Source organism: Alligator sinensis, unplaced genomic scaffold, assembly GCF_000455745.1.
Source record: "Alligator sinensis unplaced genomic scaffold, ASM45574v1 scaffold47_2, whole genome shotgun sequence".
Classification (NCBI taxonomy): Eukaryota; Metazoa; Chordata; order Crocodylia; family Alligatoridae; genus Alligator; species Alligator sinensis.
In genome coordinates, this window is record NW_005842150.1 from 978758 (window position 1) to 997771 (window position 19014).

General features: G+C 47.2%; 1 protein-coding gene and 1 pseudogene across 1 annotated transcript in view; both read left to right on the forward strand.

Moving 5' to 3' along the window:
• LOC102375544 overlaps positions 1–10904 on the forward strand; it is a 48588-nt pseudogene extending 37684 nt beyond the window's left edge.
• A 487-nt stretch (positions 10905–11391) lies between these two features.
• The window catches only part of LOC112550571 (alpha-1-antitrypsin-like), a 9141-nt gene continuing 1518 nt past the window's right edge, over positions 11392–19014 (forward strand). The window contains 6 exon segments of the mRNA XM_025206321.1: positions 11392–11419; positions 11658–11788; positions 15234–15915; positions 17030–17300; positions 17651–17798; positions 18960–19013. Of these exon segments, the coding sequence (XP_025062106.1) occupies positions 11392–11419; positions 11658–11788; positions 15234–15915; positions 17030–17300; positions 17651–17798; positions 18960–19013 (1314 nt within the window).

A 19014-nucleotide genomic window follows, 5' to 3' on the forward strand; every position in this document is an offset into this window, starting at 1 on the left:
TGGGAAGTGGCAGGATGGATGTCCCCAGGGCTGCAGGGGGCGAGGACCTGGCCCAGATCCCTGTGGCTCACTAGTCCGGCTTTGCACCGGAGCGGGTTGCACGGCTCCGGGAGGCATGCACGGGAGCCGCACCTCCCAGAGCCCTGTGACCCACTCTGATGCAAAGCCGGACTAGAGAGCCACATGGGGCTGGGCCAGGTCCTCACCCCCCTGCAGGCACAGGGGGCAGAGGTGGGAGCCGGCCCTGGGGCCCGGCCTATGGTGACAGGACCCAGCATGGCATGCAGTCCCCATGTGCTGGGCCCAGCCAGGTCCTGCTGCCCCTAGGGCCACTCCGCCACCCAGACAGGCCCTTCCTATAGCAGCAGGACCCGGCCCAGCATGTGGGGACCAAGCGAAGCCAAGGTGGGTCCTGCCGGCCCTGGGGCTGCTTGTGCTGGGTGGAAATCTGGCAGCCCTTGCAGGTCCTGTAGGGAGAAGCCCCACAGGCTGAGGAGCTGCCAGTCATATCGGAGCCCCTGGAAGTAGTGAAGGAAAGTGCACCCCAGGTGGCCCCATGCCGTGTGGCTGCCGACACTGTATAGCAGTTGCTGCAGGGCCTGAAGGTAGAATGCCAAGACCTGGCTGTGCAGGCAAATCAGGTCCTGGCTGCCCTCCCACAAGGGGAGGCTCAGGACCTCTGCAGCAACCTAGTGCTTTCCTGGCCAGGAAAACTCCAGCGCCCATCCACAGGTAGGGTGTGTAAGTGGTGCCAGAGCATGGACAGGACCAGCTGGTTCAGCACCAGCACTCTCCCACACAGGGAGAGACATCACAGGAGCCCTGCCCATGCCCAGAGCTTCTCCACCACCCTTGCCTCTAGCTGGTGCCAGTTCTCTGGTGGGGAGGGGTCTGTGGGGAATAGGTAGACCCCCAAGTAGAGCAGTGAGCCCATGCCCCAGTGGATCCCACAGAGTGTGGGTGGGAGTGAGCCCACCTGCCACCTGTCACCCAGGCCAAAGCTTTTGACCCAGTTGACCCCAGCAAAGGAGGCCTCTGAGTACAATGCCTGGCAGGCCTCCACCCATGCCAAGTCACCTGAGTCCTGGACCATGAGGAGTACATCGTCAGCATATGCTGATAGGACCAGCTACACTGCCGGCTCCTGGAGCATCAACCCTGCCACCTGCTTCCACAGGAGAATGAGGAAGGGCTCCAGGGCCAAAACGTACAGCTGGCCTGACAGTGGGCAGCCTTGACGCACCCCTCTCCTGAATGGGATGGGCTCCGTCAGGGTCCAGTTGAACTTGACCAAACATTCTGCAGAGGTGTACAGTATGGAGAGCCCGCACGAAGTGGGACCCAAAGCCAAAGGCCCACAGTGTGCCTGCGAGGTACCCATGATCCATTCTGTCAAACACCTTCTCCTGTTCCAGGGATAAGAGGGCAAAAGACAGGCCCTCCCAGTGCACTAACTCCAGGAGGTCCCAAACCAGATACAGGTTGTCGACAATGGAATGTCCAGGTACCATGTACATCTGGTTGGAATGGATCACCTCTGTCAGCACAGACCATAGGCGCAGCAAGATGGCCTTCATTACCACATTGTAGTCCATGCAGAAGAGGGACACAGGATGCCAATTCCTTAGGTCATGGGTGTCACAGGGAAGAGCAAGAAGGGGGCACCATAAAACAAGGAAATGAAATAAAGAAAAAACACTTACCCACAGCAGGAGCAGCAGCAGAACGGGAGCAAGAAGAGGAACCCGCGGAGCTCGTCAGCTACATCTTTATCTAATTAAGACTGGCGGTGACGTCATCAACAAATGCCATCTGGCGAAGATAAAGATGGTGACCAGCAGTGAGGAGGGAGGAGGAGAGAGCTGGAGAAGTGTGCGGGAGACAAACGCATGCACAGTGAGGCCTAGGAGGCACGAAGCTTCAGAGAGGGAGCCAAAGGAGGCTCCTGAAGAAGAGTGTGCCGGCACCGGTGGGGAACATGCTGGAAGCTACATAAAGGGATTAAAAACAGTCTCTGTGGACTGCGGAGGTGTGACAAACGAAGAAAGGAGGAACAAGCCCAAGGCGATATACAGGATATCAGGTGGGAGCCAAGGGGGACGACAGGGAGGAGGAAGAGACAACCCCATGGGGAAGGCCTCAAGAGGAGCAACAGGGGGGACATTGGAAGAACAGGGCAGTGACCCTGGAGCCAGAAGAGGAATAGAGGCATGTGGGGAGGACCCAAGACACCCAGCTCAGACCAGTCCAGAGAGAAGAGACAGTGGGGAATGACTTGGGAACTGTACCTAGGGAGGGAACCTCAAGGGAGTGAGGACCCCAGAGACATCAATAGGGGACTACCAGGAGTCCCAGTTTGATGCCAAGATAAACACTTTTTTGTTACAAGTTTAATTTTGTTTCCCTAAGTGAAGAGGTTGAGAATAGGAGCGGACGGGATTAGAAAAAAGGAAAAAGCTTAAGATCCCAGGGTAGAAGCATGGTTTTGGCATTTCTTTTATTTTTTCCTGAATGAAGGGGCTGGGAAGTAAGGAAAAAGGGGCCCAGATACCCTGGTGTCTTGAGGGCAGGAGCATTCAAGATCCCCTTTGGATATAAGCCAGGAGGCCATAATAGGCATTAACCACATGGAGATTATTCAGGCAGGTATAGAAGGAAAGACCCTGACCAGGGGCTAGCTTGGTATCCTCGACTTCACCATAAAGGAGTGACATGGCCCATCCAACCGGCAAGGCGGAGTAAGGTTGGGGTGTAGGGGTGGCGGAGCCCTGTAAGTGACCATCGAGCAGACTACACCCGACCGGGTGACCCTGAGAAGGCAGCCCCCACTGGGAACACTCAAAGTCATGACAGGAAAGATATAGGCGAACCACCTCAGGAGGGAACAACTACTCGGGCAACAACCAGAGTGGGCGAGGCGAACACCACCCACCATACGAGGCAAAGCTGCTCATGACCGGGTGTTTGAGGCCCAACGGCCACAGTGGGGATCTCCCTTTTTCGTCAGGAGGGTCAGCACGGCCCTCTGACACAACAGGGGGAGCTCCCCACTTCCCTTGGATTCGGCCTAGACCACAGGAAGGTCTGGGACAAGGACATCCCACAAAGCCTGGTAGAACTCTGAGGTCAGCCTGTCGATGCCCAGAGCCTCGTTGCCAGACATCAGGTGGAGGGCAGCCGAAAACTCAGCCAGAGTGAGAGGAGCTTCCAGCTAGTCCTGGTCACCCACACTGACCTGCGGGAGTCCCTCCCAAAGGGTCTGACAGGCCTCAGCATCAGTCAGATCCAGGGAGAAGAGCTCTTCATAGAAGGCCCACATGTGCTGGCACATCTCACCTGGATCCATGAGGGGGGTGCTGTCACCCACGAGAAGGCAGGTGATGTACTTCTTGGCCCTCCACCTCCTCTCCAGGGCATAGAAGAGTGGTCCACCTCCCAAAGAAGCTGGATGCACGAGCAAATGCACCGTGGGCGCGGTGGTCTTCCAGAGCACAAAGCTCTTCCTGCCTCACCTGACACTGTCTGCAAGGGGACAGGTTGGTTGGGTCAGTGGCCAGGCACCTCTCCAGCTCTAGCACTTCCCGCTTGAGCTGCTCCCGGACCGTCTCCCTCTGCCGGATGTGCCCCCCCATCTGTTTTTTGCTGCAGCAAAAAAACAGATGTGCACCTTCCCCACATCCCACCATCTCCAAGCCAAGGGGAAAGCTACCCATTGCTCCTGCCAGGCAAACCAGAACTCCCAGAAAGCCTCCCTGAAGCCTACATCCTCCAGCAGGATGGCATTAAAATGCCAGTAGGCCAACCCCAAATGCCCAGGCCCCAGCGCGGCCTGGGCCCAGACAAGGTGGTGATCACTGAAAAGGGTTGGCCCGATACCAGAGAAGTGGGCCCGGGCAAAGTGTGGCAAAGAGATATAAAACCAGTCTAACTGGGAGTGGCATGCCTGCTCCTCCCCCACAAAGGTAAAGACAGGGGTTTCAGTGGGGTGACAGGTATGCCAGACATCCACCAGGGAGTCCCCCATCAGGATCTCCCCAAGGATGCCCATGGCGGCCTGGTTCTGCTCTTTGCTTGACCAGTCTCGTGCATCTGGGGTGACGTTAAAGTCCCCACCAAGGACCAGGCACTCACAAGGGTTGAGGGTGCTGATGTATGTGGCCACCTGGTGGAAGAAATCTGCCAATTCCAGGTCCTTCACAGGGGCATATACATTCAGAAGGTTCAGGACCAATCCCCGCACCTGGAGCCAGAGGTGAAGTATGCGGCCTGGCACCACCTCAATGTCCTGGAGAACCTCCAGCTGCAGGCCCGGGGAGAACAGGGTCGCCACCCCAGATGAGGTGGCTGACAGGTAACTAAAAATGACCCTGCCTCCCCACTCCAGCTGCCAGTTTGGTTCATCGGCTGGAGTCGTCAGGGTCTCCTGCAAGAATACCATGGGGTCCCCCTCATCCTGAAGGAAGAAGAGCACCTGGCACCTCCAGAGACCCTTCCTTTAGCTTTGGACATTGAGGACCCAGGCAACTATAGGCCCGTCAGTCTTACCTCAATCCTGGGGAAACTCTTTGAGAAGATCATCAAGGAGCACATCTGTGATGGGCCAGCATCAGGGAAACCAGCACGGTTTCATTAGGGGCAGGTCATGTCAGACCAACCTGATTGCCTTTTACGATCAGGTCACAAAAGCATTGGATGCAGGCGTCGCCGTGGATGTAGTCTTTCTGGACTTCAGCAAGGCCTTTGACACTGTCTCCCACCCCATCCTCATTAAAAAACTAGCCGACTGTGGCATCGATGCCTACACAGTCAGATGGATTGCTAATTGGCTGAAGGGTCGTACTCAGAGGGTGGTGGTGGATGGGTCATATTTGACCTAGGGGGGAAGTGGGCAGTGGAGTCCCCCAGGGCTCGGTCCTTGGGCCCGCACTGTTCAATTTCTTTATCAGCGATTTGGACAATGGGGTGAAAAGCAACCTGTTCAAATTTGCTGATGATACCAAAATTTGGGGTGAGGTGAGCACGCTAGTAGGGAGGGAATGACTGCAGCAAGACCTGGATAGGTTGCAAGGGTGGGCTAACAAAAACAGGATGCGTTTCAATACTGACAAGTGCAGGGTGCTGCACTTGGGCAGTAGTAACCAGCAGCACACTTATAAGATGGGAAACTCCCTTCTTGAGAGCACGGAGGCAGATAGGGATCTTGAAGTCATTATTGACTCCAAGATGAACATGGGCCAACAATGCGAGGTCACGGTCCGACCGACGAAGTTTTTGTAATCGGCTTACTGTGGTACCGGGGTTGGGGTACGTCAGGAGGGTCGTGTGACGGGGAGTCGCTGGTGGGTGATCAGTCCGCCAGGTTCACTCCGAGGTGTATACAGAGTGCTCCAAACTCCGAGAAATGTGCGGAGTTCTCCAACTCCAAGGTGTATGCAGAGTTCTCCCTGTGCTCTCAATGTACGGAGTTCTCCGCTGTGGGCAGAAACTGATTTACCTTTTATATAGCTAGAAGGCCAATCACCAGTCACTAAATGAATAATTTGGAAGAAGCCAATAGTGATGTGCGGGTCTGCATACAGTTGGCAGGAACTTTTTTCTAAAGCTGTACTTTTCCATGACCTAGCATATAGTCCTTGGGTTCTGTCTCAGCGGAATTTTCCACTGTGACCTATTTTCCTCACTGTGACCTAGTTTCTCCCTGTGCCATATGTATCAAACCAAAGGAATGTTCCACTGTGCCATAAGCATACAACTACTTGGTTCTGACATGCCCCCTTGCCGATGGCACAGTTGGAACTATTCTACTTATAAGCCGATTACGTCGTCATTGTCTTGTTCAGGATTCTCAAATGGTAAACGAGTATATACAAAAGCTGATACCGAAACAAGTTTGTTCTTAAGGTACTGTACAAAACAACAATCAACACATACACAAATACTAATGCAAACAAAAGGCATTATCAAGGTAATAATGGGCCAGAAAGTTAAGAGCTATGAGGATGCATCCCATCCAAACCAACTGAAGAGGTTCGATAGTCATCCCTCTCTAATACCTGAGACCCTGCTCGTGTCGGTGGCGATTTTTGTGCCCCCTTGGCTATGACACAATAGATTAAGAGCTCAAGTTATAGATAATTTTCGTCCAGGAACTCGTCGTTACCACAGGACTCAGATGGTAAGTGAGTGTATACATAAGCAGACAGCTTATTGAATCGCCTCTTGACAAACTGTAAAATACAACAACCTATACATACAACGATAGCTATTACTATTAATGGTAAACACAAGGTAATTAAAACGTTGACAATTGAATTAACCCAAACGCAGCAAATTGTTACCCTTAACTTTATGTAATTTTCTCTAATTCGATTTTCTAAGGTAACTGAGAGTGGGGTATTAGATTAATGCCCCCTATACGGAGGGTTCCTATAATTGTGGAGTAACCTCATTATGCTCTTATTATACTTGAGTTAAATTGTAGCTCTTAGAACACTGATTTTCCGTGCCGTCATCAGCGGCCTTTCTTCATTTCTTTTCATGTATCACCACCTGCTTCTCCTACATCAAACACTTCCTGCCCTCCATCCACCTACAACATCCTTCACATTTGCCTCTTGTGCTCTCTCGTGTTCCAGTTAAGAACAAAACTTAATTCTGAAACCAAACTAAAAAAGGCAAAATTCCCCTCTTCTCTCTCTCTCATTTCTTCTGTCTACACCCGACCTTTCTGCGACATCCCCCAAACCTTCAGATTACCAATGCTGTTCTCTTCCAGTAATTCAGAGCTGGCATAAGCTGGTTACAGTCAGCATGTCAAACAACTTGGACTGCTCCGTTAGTGAGTTATCCTTTCCACTCAAAACATTATGGATTGGCTTCACTGCGTAAAGTTTTGAACAGGATTCAAAACAAAACAAAACAAGTATGTACAAGATCATTAACAGAAAAAAAAAGGAACCATAAGATGAGCCTTTAGTTATGGCTTTGGCCTAGAGCGATAACAAGGTTACTTCGGTAGGTGTCATGGTAACGCCACACGTCGGGCCTCGGTGCCTGCAGTGGCGTTTCTCTCTCTCCCTCTGGGCCGGGTCCCTTGTCGCCGTGCATCTCAGGTTCTGGGCCTGCTAAAAGCAAAGAAAACTAAAACAATAAAATTGTCTTTTATACATCTACGAGCATAATGTCGTAGTGGTTGGAATAGTTTGTAGATGCCCCCTTCGAGTAGTTGCTTGTTGGGGGAGAGTGCGGTGGTAGGCGGAGGTTGGTAGCCTAGTATATGTGCCAGTTGTTGTTGTCCCACATCTCCCAGGATGCGCAGCTGTTGCTTGGTAAGCACGGAGTGGTTTAGGAGGAACCCAAACATGGCTCTTTCCTCCAGCGTCCTCTGGGGTGGCAGTCTCGATTCCTTTTGTGAGTCGAATTGATGATATCTTGGCCCTCGATATTCGACTGGGTACGCAGTAAGATGGCTTAGGGCGACGGCTGAGTTTGTGGTTGCTGATTTCATAAGGGCTTGCAACCGTGGAAGTTGACTTAAAATATTCCCAGCTGACTGCGTAACTACTGGGTTAAGGAGGAGGCGAAGGGTGATGGCGTCCTCTCTCCTCCGTAAACCTCCACACATGCTTCGATGGCATCGAGGGTGGCTGGGACTGTCCCAGGGTTTCGTAGGAACCGGTGAGGCCAGTTGTTTCTTTGCTGGGCTTGCATCAACCCCGACTGGTGTAACTTTGGGTTCCAAGAACAATAGGATACCCCTATTATGGCTAGTAGGAGTTGTTCTGCTGTGGCTTTTCCCGACCTGCCATAGTGCCACGTGTGAGATTTATTCTTGATCTGTCCCGCAACCAGGGATGGGAGTGGAATGTTCCAGTCGTTGTTGTTCGCTACCAGTTCTAAATCAGTAGCATGTCCTCCACTCCATGAGGCCTGACGAGTTAGGAACCTGGCCTCCTCCAAATCCAACAGTTCTGATCCATACTCCACTACAAGACGACCCAGCCAAATGACTAGTGTCTCAGTGGGTTTTACTTTTGATTCTTTACATAATTCCTGTAGCTCAGTCCAAGTGCGGGTGCGATAGGTGGTGGTGGTTGCACCCTGCAGGTTGGTTACTTGCTTGGTTATCGCTACAGGGTGAGCGGCTGGCGATGTTGTTTCTGTTTCTCGTGGGAGGGTCGGATATAAATTCCCGCTCGTTGCCCCCTCCCCGTGGTACGGAGGTGGGGCCATTGGGAGCGACGTCACCTCAGGGGTCGGGCTTGCTGGGTGGAGTCCCGTCTGTTCTTCTGTGGCTCCGCCCTTCTTTTCCGGGTCCTCCGGGCAGCTCATTTTTTTCTTGGTGCCATTTTCTGGTGGCGGCGCCATGCAGCCGGCACCATTTTCGAGCATTGGCTCGGAGCCCCCCGCCACCATAGTGATTGTAAAGATTAGTTTGAGGGGAAATGTATATCTATATACAATGTATCCAGAGGATGACTAAAGTCGATAGACTTTGTGTATGAAGATTTTCATGGGAATTTATTTATCAGGCTGGGCCCAGATTTGACTGGCTCGCCTTTTATCATGTTGCTTATTTCAACATGTTTTGCCCACATCCAAGAACCTTTTGTTCTGAGCAAGAAGGGGCCAGGACTTTGAAAAGCCAGTAGATAACATTAAGAAGGTGGTTATCACCAAGCAGAGATGGGAATTGCTTAGTGTCACAGTATTCAATCCTGCACCATTAGACTCAGGGCAAGTTTTGCAACTGATTTCACTAGTTGCAAGACAAAGGTCATAATGGACTGTAACTAAGATTGACAGGTATTTCACTAAGCAAAGGAAAATGCAACCTGAATGTCATGGCCATGGGTGACTAGTGCCTCCTGAGCCTGGGGCGGGCACAATTTTGTGGGCAGGCCAGGGGGCGGGTCAACAGCCCCATGTCCACCCCTATACTTCTGTGACAATAAATTAAGGGCCATGCTGGGAGGGGGACACAGCACTCCACTACCCCACCCTTCGCCCCTCCCTTTCCCTCCTCCCCCCCACAAGATGCCCAGGCTTACCTTTCTTCCACCAGCAGGAACAGCACCTCTGCTGGGGGATGAGAGCAAACTCTTTACAGGTAGGGAGGGGGAGGGAAGGGCCTCACAGGGAAGGGATGCAGGGCAGTGTTCAGGTTGTGTGGAGCGCTCTCTGATGCTCTGGGCTCCAAAGCACTGTCAGGGAGGGTGGGGCTGGGTAGAGAAGCAGAGTACAGCCGTACAATTTGGCCAGGGACATCTGCTCTGCGCCTGGCCCCATCCTGAGCTGTGCTGAGTTGGGGTGCATCAACGGGCCCCCCAGCACTTTCGAGAAGGACTCTCTGGGGGGGCATGTGCCCCCTGGTACTCCCCTACCAGTTGCCTGTGGTCATGGCATATTACTTTATCTAATAATGAGAAATATTGATCCATTCAAGAGTCTCCCCTAGCATGTAGTGGAGTTAACAGTATTTCACCTGGATTGTATTAAGAGTTCAGTGAGCATTAACCTGCATTGTCACAGACTAATACAGCAGAAACAGAAAAGATGGCCAAAGGGGTTCTACCATATCAATTTTCTTTGTTTCACTGCCATGAAGTGTGATAGACTGGAAATAATATACTCCCCATGGAATAGAAATGATGTTTTGGAAGGGAAGGATTTCCATAACTGTACCTCAGCACAGAGGGAATTGGAGATGAATTAGGAAAAGATTCATTTCTTCCATCAATGCTTAGTCCTTAATCCATCGTATTGTTCAAAACGAAGAAAATACAGAAGTTACCATCACTTGTTTAGCAAATGTAGAGGCTGAGCAGATAAGCAGGGAATAGGAGGCTATACTTTTCCCTTCATGATCCTGGAGCTGCTCCAAAGAGACTACGTTCAGGCCAATGGTAGAAGTGGCCTCATTTATGTGGCTGGCCAAGGTGAAGGGGGAAGACAATTTCAGCATCAAAAATCCCTGCATCCCAGGCTCAGCAGCTCCAGGACCACCAGGCTTCTCAGTGCCCTATTCTGAAGGGAATTTGCACTAAAACGTGTTCCTTACTATAAAGGGGATCTCTGGTAGGGCCCTCCCAAGTCAGCCTCACATCTCTCAAGAAAGGTCCAGCTGAGAAGGTTCTTTAGAGACGGTTAGTTGGGGCTGGATTTGCTGCAAGAAAATTCACCTAAATTAACTGATTCCTGAGGAGTCACAAGAGCTTTTTCAGCCACCTCGTTCTTGTGGGCATGCTTGGGCGTTGTCTGACTGCAGTACGTTCCCATCACTTTGTGTTGTATTCAACAGAAGAGTCATTCTGCACGTTCCAAGAGTGTCTGTTTCAGGCACCTATGACCTAAGTGAGATCTTCAAACGCCTGGGCATGACCGATGTATTCAGTGACCATGGAGATTTGTCTGGAATCACTGGGAAGCCTAAGCAGAAGGTTTCCAAAGTAAGTTCCTAATCAGAACCCTTGACCAGAGGATTTCTCTGCAAGTAAATAGCAATGGCTCTAGACAGTGTAAGACAATGCTCTATACAACTTGCAGTGGATTCACAGTGGCTCTGCTCCAACTGCGCTCCCCATGGGGGACGGGAATCAGGCTCCAACCTCCACTCTGCTCCACTGCAGCAGCTGCCACCTCCCACAGGCAGCAGCCAGGGCTTGGGCACTGCTGCAGGGGGCAGATGGGGGTCCCTGGCCCTATAGCCCTGGCAGCTGGGGCCCCCTCTGGCTGGGCTGGGAGGAAAAGGCCATATTTCATTGCCAGTTAGTCCTTGAAGATGAGCATAAATTCTTACCAAAACACAGCAAATACATTTATGCATTCATCATACAGATTAACATATCTGTGCTACATTCACAGATCAGCTATTTTTAAAACATAAAGATTCTAGTATCAGAATAGAGACGTTACCTGGCTAAAAATGGTGTCAAGGTTCCTGTTGTCTATCAAGTAGATTGTGACTGAAGAGGGTAAGAAATAGCAGATTTATTTTTATTTTACTGACTCTTGTAAAAATAGGATAAGAATTTCGGTACAGCTTCCCCTTCCCTCTGGGTGAAGGGACAGCTGTAGGAATTGTTTCATCCCTACTGTAACTTGTGTTCCAACCTGAAGGAATCTGCAGGTTGTTACAGTAATCTCTGTATATCCCATCCCCGAACCAGCTGGAGTCTGCAACTTAGAGCTAACTGTAGTAATTTCCAGGTATGCAGGAAACTTGGCCAGCCTGTTTATCTACTCTTACTCCACTAATGTGTGCACAGGCATGCACAGACACACACACAACAAGCAGAAAATAGGAGTCAGCCCTTAGGCAGAACTCTGGACTGTCTTCTCTTGCTTTCTCCTAATACGTTTGTTATAGTAACCTCTTTATCCTAACTGAATATGACATTTCTTGCAGTGACAAATGTCAGTATCTTCTTGTGGGGAAAGATGCCATAAAAAGTACTATACATCAAAGAGCTAGTCAAACAGTAAGAAGCTGTGGGGGTATCATACAGTAAACCTTCCTACAAATACAGAGTGCGCTGGAAGTATGGCACTGCAAGAAACAGTTTGAGCACAACCAGCAGAAACTTCCGGTTGTGACAAAACAGCAACAGGGCTCGTGATCAGCCCTGATAGGGGCTCATGATAGGGGCGGTGCTAAGACTGCTACCCCTTGACTGTCAGAAGTACTCTTCCTGAGTCCTTGTACATAACAGAAAGTTGTTTGCAGGCCTCAAGCCTTATTAATACCAGAAACGGACAGCTCAGCGTGCTGGAAGACACAGTGACTGAGGTAAGACAGCAATAGAAGCTGCAGAGCCTGTGAGCTCTCCCTCCCTCTTTATTTCAGGAAAGTGCTGAATATGCCTGGCAAAGGTTCAAACAGTAAGCTAAGCAGCTGTATATGAATGGCACAGGGGCAGATGAATTAGAGGAAGAGAAGAAGATTGCTCTGCTCTTAATAGCTGCCAGGAATAAAGCACCGGGGGTGTATAATAGGGTTACTATATTTACAGTTTCAAAAAGCAGTGTGGGGAGGAGGAGGAGAAGTTAGAGGGAGCAGAGGTAAAAAATTGCTCTACTCTTAGTAGCTGCAACAAATGAAGCTCTGGGGGTGTATAACAGGGTTACTGTATTTCCAGTTTCAAAAAAGCCTGAGGGAGGGTGGGGTGAAGAAGGACAGGGCTGGGAGAGAGGGGGTATATGATTGTTGGAGGGCCAGTGTTATGTGGATGCCTTGTCCCCACCCCTCACTCCCAATTTAATCATAGTTTTGGAAAATCACTGTGTTCCTACCATAAATGGTATTTATTTATGAGAGATGCAAGTTCAGGATGCAAACATAAATGAAGTGGGGAAGCAATGGAAGAGTTTCTCATGGACCGGAAACTAAACAGTCAGTCCCATGAACACAGAACACTCAGAGACTCTCATTAAAGAGCAGGTAGTCCTGGGAGATTATAATAAACAAGTCCATGAGTGATTACAGAGACAGAGGAACTTGACACTGCACAGGGTAATATGTATAGGCCAAGCTGCAGAATTAGCAGAATCGCAAGCAGAACTTAACGGAAGGCACAAAAGAAATAATTGTAAATCCTATCATTAAACCAGCAAAAGAAAAGTCCACAAAAACTAAGGACAGTCACATAGGAAGTTAGATCAGTAATACAACAGCCGGCACAATCATAGGAAGTGCACAGCATTTGGACATATATGTAGAAACTGTAATAAACTGAACCACTATGTTAAACTGCACAGAGACATTAGGAAAGTACAATGTATATATAGTAAGTGCAGAAAGGGAATCAGCTGAGGAGAAAGACTGGTTTTTAAGCACAGCTCAAAAAGTAGCCTAAAAGTTTACAATACAAGCTAATTAAAAGAACAGCATTTATGTTACCAACAGCAGATACTAGGGCACAGTAAATATAACAACAGAAACTGAAATACAGATGTAATGAGCACATGAAAATGAAAGTCTAAAGTATCTTCAAAAGATTAAAATGGAGAAGGCATATACGGAGAAACCATCTCAATGTTTGGAGAGTGTAAACCCTGACAACAGAAAAAAATTCTGGTGCTACATAGAGGAAAACATTCAGTTGGGGGCTTGTACATATCTGAGATACTTGGTCTTATTAAGAAGAGGCTGTGTCTTCCAAAGAAGTTTAAAGACAGGATTAAAGGCATTAAATAGCATCACAAAGATGTATTTACAGAAAATGGGTGCCTTTTGGTAACATATAAGATTCAGTTAAGAGAAGATGAAGAACATGGAGTTTTGTGCAGGCTTTTGTTGTTATATCTGCTATATAACCTATGTCGTGCCTACTTTTCTTCAGAGACCTGAGGACAGGAATTTGATACCCAGAAGCTTGCCTGCATCCTTCCCAATGGCACAGTTCATGCAAAAACAGATATTGCTCGCAATAATTCTTGCCTCTCACATGTTTACATATACCCTCTCTAAGTCCTCTAGGGCTCCCATTCTCTCCAAATGACATAGCCCAGAAGCAACAGCCATGGGTATACATCTCCAAGGGAGATGTGCCACATACCTCTCCCATTCTCCCAGCATGCGTCTCTGAAGCATGGCACATTAGTACAGGTACATATATTGAAAAGAAAGAAGAAACAGTGAGATCAGATTGGGTGGATGACAGCAATCTTAGCATAACTGCTTCATAGCTGTGGTTTGTTTTCCTAGCTGTGGTCTTAGGAAGAAAAGCATCTTGAAATATGTGATTATTTATAAACCTCATCAAAGTAAAGTACTCAAAGATTGGGATAGGAAATTAGTACAGCAGCAAATTTCATTTTGTCTCTAATACACATTCAATTTAATTCTGTTTCCTGCAGGCTTAGATGCCTCCCTCAGGAAAGCCAACAGTATTCCTTCTCCAAGGCCCCTAGGGCTCCCATTTTCTCCAAAGGACAGTCTAGTGACTCCGTTTAGCATGAGTCAGTACCAAGGAAACATGCAACCTACCTCTTTTGTCCTCCCTTCAGGTAAAATGACTGGTGTCCTCACAAGCTTTATTTGGGTCACAGTTGCTTCAAGTCCCAAAGAGGAGAGGCAGGGTGAGGCACCTTATTCAGATTCAGGTTATGTGGTGAGGACACCTCACTGACTTAAGAGAAGAGCCACCCCACTTTTGCCCTACAAAAGGGGCTTACTTTAAAAATGATAGTTTTGGTTTCTAGGTGCACCTCATCATGGCGGCATTTAAACCTACACCTCCTACTTGCAAGCCAAGTGCCCTATTCCCAAATGGGATAGGAAATTCATGTAAGCATCTGTGTGCTCATTGGCCACAAAGGATTGTTTCAAAGCAAGACGGTAGGTGAAGTCTAGGCATGTAGGGAACTGTGGAGAAGAGTTTCAGGTTAAAATGGAGCTGAACAAGAAGAAGATAAGGAATCTCAATTTCTTATTGGAATATTTTGCATATAAGTGGAACTAAACAGGATCACATTAAAGGATTGAGGTGTTTAGGAACTGCTTAAGAAGCATTTGGTGCCACAGAAGTCAAATAGGATTGGCCAATGAAAAATTCTCAAATAAGGGCTTACATCAGTGGTTCTCAACCTTTTTTGTAGCAGGACCCATTTGTGAACATCGCCGGCCAGTCCCAACCCAGCGCCCCTCACTCCCGAGCCACTGTCCCCCGCCCCCAGGCCTCTGCCCCCAGTGTGTGGGATAGAGGAAGTTATGTGAGGGATGTGTGGGAAATGGGGGGCCCCAAGCAGTCCCCTGCAGGCTGGAACTCTGCTAGCCTGCAAGGGAAAAGCCACTGTTTCCCATCTTTTTCTCCTTCAAAGGAGAATCCATTTTCAAAGTTTGTTCACAATACTTTCATACATTCTTGTGACCCACTTTTGGGTCGCAACCCACAGGTTGAGAAATGCTGCCCTACATGATCTACGTTCAGCTACCAACTCTTTGTCTGCTGCTCTCCTGTCCTTTTCTGACATCCACTATTCCCACACAAATCCCCTTCCCACTCCTTAAGTCTCCAGTTCTTTGGAGATTTATGAACTTGAGTAGCTATCGAGACAGCATGGAAGCAAGTTGCAAAGAGGCCTAAGGAAGAAGCATTTCTACATGCATCAGTAGCAATACAACTTAATATCTCAAACAAGAATATTGATGCTCATAGTCTATAATAAGAGCAAAACAGTTTTCACAAGTGAACTCTGTAGATCTAATCATTGCCTTCATGTTCTTTTAACAGAATAAATCAAAAACAGAAGAAAGCCACCATCTATTAGTGTTTGTTACGTCTGCGCTTTGTGTCCATTGTCACCAAGTGCCCCACTACGAAGAAGACCAGGACAGTCAGAAAGAAATAAGTTCCCCACAGCAGCAATCCCAAGCTGAAGGCGGTGCCACAGGTGAAAACATGGCCTGTCACAAGATAGCCCCAAGCAATGCTGACTTTGCATTCAGATTCTACAGGCAGGCTGCATCACAGGAAGACGGCAAGAATGTTTGCTTCTCTCCTGTGAGCATCTCCACTGCCTTTGCAATGCTCATGCTAGGTGCCAAGAACACCACACTGAGGCAAACTCTGGAAGCCTTTGCTTTTAACCTGACAGAGATTGAGGAGAAAGAGATCCACGATGGTTTCCGGCATCTACTTCACATGCTAAACCAACCAGACAGTGGGGTCCAGCTGAGCATGGGAAATGCCCTGTTTATAGAAGATGGGCTGAACCTACTCCCAAAGTTTTTGGAGGATGTCAAAAACTTTTATGCGTCGGAAGCTTTTTTGAGTAACTTCCAGAATCCTCCTGAGGCTGAGAAGCAGATCAATGATTACATAGAGAAGAAAACTGTGGGGAAAATTGCCAATTTAGTGAAGAATATGGATCCAGAAGTTTTAATGATTCTGGTCAACTATATTTTCTTCAAAGGTAAGTTGTGTTACAGAGGTGCATACCTTCTACACATAGAAGGTAGGAATATAGGAGTATGATCTAAATAAAGAGCCTCTCACTAATGAAGCTGCATGGTAAACCATTTTAATGCCACTGAGAGTGCTGAACCTACAGATACTTACTTCTTTAATTACACTAAATCTTTCACTATGTTACTTCTAATCCATATTTATTTATCTAAGCATGTAGTGTTAGACGGTTACCTGATGAAACATGGCTCATCAGGAACACTGTCTAATACTTCATATTACTATGAAATTAAGTGGAACCAAAGGTGCAGGTCTTCTTAATTTTATTGCATATGTAGGAAGCTAAAAAAGATAAAGATAGCCACAATTTTACACACATTTTTAGCAGTAGAGATATTTTTTGCATGTGGAGTTGTGCAGTGCCCAGTGAATAGATGTTTGCATGTTCAGGCAATTTTCCAACTGTGTAAGTGCCATTCTCCATGCAGTGTGGACACATAAGCATCCATGCAGTTACTGAATGTGTGTCATAGCCTCCAAACTAGCAAAGAAGGTGCATGGGTCTGGACCCAAATATCAGACCTGAAAAATGAGTAGGACTCATCCAAACTTCAGTTCCAATAGTTGAGTGAGGAATGTATTCCCCAAGGAGGCAGGCAATCCAGGTTTAAGGGAGCCCACCCCAAAAGGGCTTAAACCCACATCACTCTCTGACTGCTGAGTATAGTGCTCTAACCACCAGACCATACCATATTCACTACAGCCCTTGGAACTGAACCATTGGGCCTTGTCTTTAATTGTATGAAGTGGGCAGAAAGTCATGGAAACATTTCTGCTCCACCGGTCCCAGGCCCAGTTAAAAGCCTCCTTCAAATGAGAAAAGCCATGTTTTTCCACAGCAAATGGAAAGCCCGCATTCCAGCTCATTAAGGTTGCTAACACTTTATACAACATATCAAAGCATCAGAAATGCTGCAGAGGACAAATATCTGAAGACAGAAAAGCACTAGTGATTGACTTCAGCCTCCAACCAGGCATGTTACATTTAAATTGGTCTGATAAAACATTAATAATTCCTTTCCCAGTTCATTCAATCATATTCTCTCTCTTATTGTCATAAGCCGATTGGAAAAGTCCTTTCAAGAAAGAGGAGACCAACGAAGATGATTTTTTTGTGAACAGCAAAACATCTGTCAAAGTAAAAATGATGCATGGAGAAAAAGTGTGTGGTGTTTACCGTGATGAGATCCTGTCTTATTGGGTAGTTGAAATGCCCTACAAAGGAAATGCAGCTGCGTTATTTATTCTGCCAGATGAGGGAAAAATGAAGCAGGTAGAAGATGCTCTGTTGAAAGAAACTGTGCAGAAATGGGAACAAGCACTGGAGCAAAGGTAAACCTTTAACTGGTGCTATGGTCATGTCCATTTTTCTTAAATATAGACTAGACCCCTCACTAAGTTATTCTCCATGATAAATTAAACAGTCCTTTCAGTTGTTTTCCAGAAACAGCTAATTGGTCATATGTAGCTAATGAAAATACATCTGGGAGGAGTGGAACTTTTTAGTGCCTCCAGTAGCACAGTTAATACAAAAATATATACCTATTGTATCCGGGCAATAATAGATCAAAATTGTCAATACTTGGTAACTTCAGTGAAACAGGTGTATAAAAATAAAGCCTATTTAAGTACCTAGTGCCCTGGTGATAATCTCTGGGCATATTGTATTTCTTTTTAAACAGACAAATACATTTGTACCTTCCAAAATTCTCTATCTCTGGCACTTATGAGTTGACAGCTCTGTTGCAGAACATGGGTGTGATGGATGTATTCTCTGACTGGGCTGATCTGTCGGGAGTCACCGGGAATCCTGATCTCAAGGTGTCAAGAGTAAGTTTTGCCAACTTGTTGGATGTTCAATGGATTTGCCTCTTCCCAGGTTTTGTCTTTGTAAGCATCCCCTGGATCATGCTAGGGAACGTTACAGTCTATCACAAAACCATTAGGTAAAAGCTACCCAATGAAGTATGTGCTCATCAAACAGAAATATGTTAGTTTTCTCAGCTTTGCTTCTTGGCCCATCCCCAGCACCACTTGACGGCAGCCTGTGTTATATATGTTTTACAGTGTAGCATGTGGAGCAGGCAAGACATGCTTTACTAAAGGACATGCCTTTATAACCCAATTCTGTTTCCACAGAAGAAATATCTTGCTGATTGCAATAAAGTTGCAGTCATAATGGTTGCAAATCATAATATGCTCAATATACTGTTCCCATAGGAATAAAGTCTCACCTGAAGTGCACAGAACAAAAAGAGGAAGAAAATGTATTTTCACTAATATCTAAGATAAAATAATGAACTTTTAAATATAGAACCTTGCTGTACTGTTGGTACATTTGTGAACCCATTATTGCAGTACATGAGCATCTTACAATCTGCTGTTTCATTTATGCTCACACCACACTCCTCAGGTAGGGATTATTTTCATTGTACAAATGGGGAACTGATGCAAGACAGCTCTAGTGACTGGCCAATTCACAGAAGAGATCTATGGCTCCATGGGTGGATTTTGAAAAAGGGGTACAGATGATGTGATGCATCATAACATATAACGCAACACACATTTCTCTCCAGTTAAAAGGAAACTAGAAACTTTACTAATAGCTAAGGGCCTAGGGCTGTATTATTCAGTTTAAGATTGAAGCAAAAATTTTATGAATCTTTTTCAGATTCATAAAACAAAATCAAGTCTTCCTAAGCATCTTGACAGTGCACTCAGTGCTTCACTGAAAATTATTTCCATACCTAAGTTGATGTTCAGCTGAGTAAATGTTTCCATACCCGAGCTATAGTTTTAACTTGGTTCCAAAAAGTCTGCAAAAAGAGCAGCTAACAAACAGTAGAATTGGAAAAGGAAGTATAGCTTGAACTATTTTTATGATGGTGAGACAATACAGAATCAGGAAGTTTTGTCTGTGGTATGAGGGTGGCACACATCTGAATTTTGCAGCTCAGCCTGATGCATGATCTTTGCTTCATTTCTGTGTAGGCTCTTCACAAGGCTGTGGTGGATGTTGATGAGAAAGGCACCGAGGCTGCAGCAG